We start from the raw sequence: 4220 nt of genomic DNA, 5'->3' as shown, positions 1-4220 counted from the left end.
ATATATATATATATATACATACATGTGTGTGTGTGTGTATGTGTGCACAAAGCATCTTCCTGTATCTTTGGTTTCCTTGATAGAAATGATGCCTGCGTGTTTCAACAATACAGTTTTGGTTTTATCACGCGTTGATTACCATCTTGTTGTCGGGTTAGTCGGCAAAATAGTGTTATGTCATTTATTCTTTTGATTTGCAAGAGATGATAGCCAGAAGAGAGATTTCGATAAAATAACTGCTTTAAACGAACATTATTTCTATCTCTTGTTGTTTACTCCATAACGACACAAAGTCGAAATTCCAGTATTGGAAGAACTAAACGCCATACAGGTATTAATAGATGACTTCAGAAAGAACCAGTACCAAGAGATATTTTGATAACTTCACATATTTTCCTCCTATTTTATATAAGTTTTCTTTTATTTTCTGATTTCTAGATTCTGCTAAAGAGACCCATACGGTTCCGGAGACAGATAAATCAACTACAATACACGGCCTTCTGTTACCTGAAAAGATTGCGACAGCAGCAAATGATTCTACGCTGGCGTTACAAGACACGGTAAGAAAAGATTATATTATCGCCGCCATCCGTCTCTCGCTCCTCATATACAACGTCTGCTTTTCTTTTCCTCATCCACGCTTGCAACCTATACAACATGTTTATCTCCCGTTAGTTCATCCTCTCCTCACTTTATCATCATTTCTATTTCGCTGCGTTGCACTGTTAGACATCTACTCCCTCCTGGCCCCTCTACTTCACTCATTCCTACCTACCGTGTATCTTAAAGGTCTATTCTGACACCTCACCACCCCTATTTTTATCGTCTTCCACTTCCAACCGATCGTTCACACCCTCTCTTCTAAAATGTGGGTAGCCATATAGCTCCTCTGCAGCAAAAAAAAAAAAACATGTTCCGCGCCGGCCTTTTTCTTTCCTTATTTACTCCCTTCTACTCCTCATCTTCTGACTTGGAGTCGCCTCCGTTGAGGTTCGTTGTCCCGTAACCTGCATGGCGTTCTCACCGAGCGCTGATGGCACGGAAATGCACACAGTTCTTGTTGTAAAGTAGTTACCATTAGGAAAAGCATCCAGCCATAGAAGCTATGCCAAAACAGATACTGGAGAACAATGAACTCCTTGGGCCCACCGGCTCCTGCCAAACAGTCCAGCCCATTCCAGCATGGAACACAGATATTTAAATGATGATGATGATGATGATATATAGGTGTGAGTGTGTGTGTGTGTGTGTGTATGCCCACGCGCGTGTTTGAAGCTAACTATTTAATCTAACGTTGAACAACGAAAATCAAAATGATGACTTCAATATCTATCCTTAATATGTGAATATACTATTCGCTGATGAGTTTCGTCATTGGAGAACAACTCCTTTGCAGCGAAGTTACGTTAATATTACACTTGACTTTGGGACACCCGGTGTTTCAACATCATTCTGTCTAGTCAGTCAAAGACACCCAGAACTGATGGTTATGAACACAATGGCTATCACACAACAATCTTATTCTATTTTTCTCAAGTCCAAAAGGACAGCTATCTTTCCTACAAGCGTTAATTCACACAACACATCTTATTGTTGTCGTCATGTCGCAAGATATTCTATGTCTGCGAATATCTCTTTGAGTCGTTTTGAATTTTTTATATTATTGTCCTTGTTTATTTGTGTCATTTGTCATAGATTTTTCCTATTCTTCTTACAATTCCTCTTCATTTACTTTCTGTCTACAGACCCCTTATTTCCTTCTTCTTCGTGTACTTCTCACATTTTTTCCTTCCTTGTTCGTCTGCTATGTCTGTTCGTCTGCTATGTCTGCTCACTTATATCCCCAGTAGCTTCTCTTGCTGACACCACCAAACTGAACACTATTCTCAGCAAGTGTCGAAACTGAGATGATATTTGATCAATAATAGATGAGGGATTGAGTTTGTCTGAATCTATTGTGTGTATGTGTGTGGGTGGTGTTTGTGTGTGCGTGTATGTATGTGTGTGTGTATGCTTTTTCTGTTTTACAGTTAATTCTTTCGTCGTCCTCCTTCATTGTATATATATATATTTATTTGAGTATGTTTACCTGAACGTGTATCCATTATTATTATAATCATTCTTTTTATATAATAATGATTTTTTTTTTAATTTCACAGGAACCGAATCATTTCAACTCAACCGGTGTGGTACTGGGCTCAGTCTTCACCATAATAGCCCTCATCATCGTCTTTTTGGTCATCTTACACCTGTGTGGAAAGAAAAGAAACACGAAAGATATGAGGGTTAGTACCGGATGTTTGATGCGCTCGCTCTCTGCCTTGTCTAATCATGGCAGCCGATTGTATCACCGCAGTAATAATCGGCGACCGCCGCCTGTCGCTGCCAATAACGACAGTGTTACTTATATGCCAACGCCCAACTCTAATACAGAAGCTGGCCCTGACGAGTTGTAAAAGAGTTTAGAGCATGTCTCCGCCCTGAGGAATCTTGAATTTTTTCGTCATTTTTTAAAGCTATGTATTTGTGTGTATGCGTGCATACATGAGTGTGTGTGTGTGTGTGTGTGTGTGTGTGCAAATGCCTATATGCATATACATATATGTATACATATGTATATATGTCTTCACACACACACACATATATATATATATATATATATATATATATATATATATATGAAAGCATGTAATTATGTATGTGTGCATATGCGTACATATGTACATATATAAGCATAGATAAGTATATATACATATGTTTGTGTATTTATATGCATGTGCATATGTCTATATGTACATACGCGCCTATGAATATATATATATATGTGCGTGTGTGTGTGTGTATGTGCGTAATGTTATCTTATATCTTCATATATGTTTACATTTATGTAAATATATGTGTGCGTATGAATATATACGCATATATATGTCTATATATGTGTGTATGTACATATATGCGTATATATATATATGTATACGTATATGTATATATATGTGTGTATATATACATGCATACATACATATATACTTATATCTATGTATGCATATGTACACACACATATATATAGTACGTATGTATTGTGTATAAATATATATATATATATATATATATATATATATATATATATATATATATATATATATACATATATACATAAATATATATATACAGTATGTATCATATATTCATATATATGTCTGTATGTATATGTATATGTATATAGCTGCCTGTATGTATGTGTATACATACACGCACATTTCTTTGTTCACTTACAACGCATTTACATTTATTCACACGCACACACATGCACGCATACATACATATGCACATACACACACACGCACGTATCTGCGCACAAATAGACCCACACACGTATACACACTCACATGTACCTGCACACACACACACACACACACACACACATTAATATCCATATTTACATCCATCATGTCAATGAAAAAATTGCTTGAAATTCCAGAACTTTCTCGGTGAGCTGCTTTCCATTTTATTTTGGAGAACCAGGTTCTATTTGCCTTATTAATACTCAAGGGAAAAGCACGAATACCCCACAATTCTTTTATCCACCTTAATCCATATAGATCTGAGATTGCATGATCAATGTCAATCGATCAGTTCATCAATTAATCATTATTCATCTCGCACAAACGTTATATAGCCGGACCAGTTATGTTTTTTTACAAATCGTCTGCGTGAACGGAGAAGTACGGTGTTGGATCAGATTAGAAACCGGCTTTTTTCTCTGCTGTCAAGAAGTCTAGAAATAAAACTAAATGCTAGCAAACATACAGAAATACATGCATATATACACATATATACACAGCCATGCATATATAGATAAATACAAATCAGAAGTTTAGCAGTTGGGTATATATGCGCATGTCTAGACATGTAATTATGTGCATGAGAATACATGTAAATTTTCACATGCACTGACTCCAAATCCTGCACACATACCCACAAACATACACGGATACCCTGTTGATGTAATTGAAATTCCACTGAAGGAACCTTGAATCTAGGTTAGAAACCGGCGCTTTCTCTATTGGCCCAAAAAAATCTTGAAATAAAACTGAATAGCATACGTACGTACGTACGTACATACATGCATGCATACATACATACATACATACATACATACATACATACATGATAGATCATTCACTGTAGGTAGAGAAGAGGGATTCAGGGCAGATGTCGCA

General features: G+C 36.4%; 1 protein-coding gene across 3 annotated transcripts in view; it reads left to right on the top strand.

Annotated features, from left to right (window-relative positions):
- The first annotated feature begins 411 nt into the window (after positions 1–411).
- Positions 412–4220, top strand: part of LOC106874132 (myb-like protein AA) — a 22804-nt gene continuing 18995 nt past the window's right edge. For all 3 annotated transcript variants that reach the window (XM_052969168.1, XM_014921745.2, XM_052969169.1), the window contains exons 1-2: positions 412–560; positions 2160–2285. In XM_052969168.1, coding sequence (XP_052825128.1) covers positions 2280–2285 — 6 coding nt within the window. In that variant the 5' untranslated portion in view covers positions 412–560; positions 2160–2279. The remainder of the gene's footprint in view (positions 561–2159; positions 2286–4220) is intronic.

This window comes from Octopus bimaculoides, chromosome 7, assembly GCF_001194135.2.
Source record: "Octopus bimaculoides isolate UCB-OBI-ISO-001 chromosome 7, ASM119413v2, whole genome shotgun sequence".
In the NCBI taxonomy this organism is placed as follows: Eukaryota; Metazoa; Mollusca; class Cephalopoda; order Octopoda; family Octopodidae; genus Octopus; species Octopus bimaculoides.
This window is presented reverse-complemented; position numbering and strand designations above follow the sequence as displayed.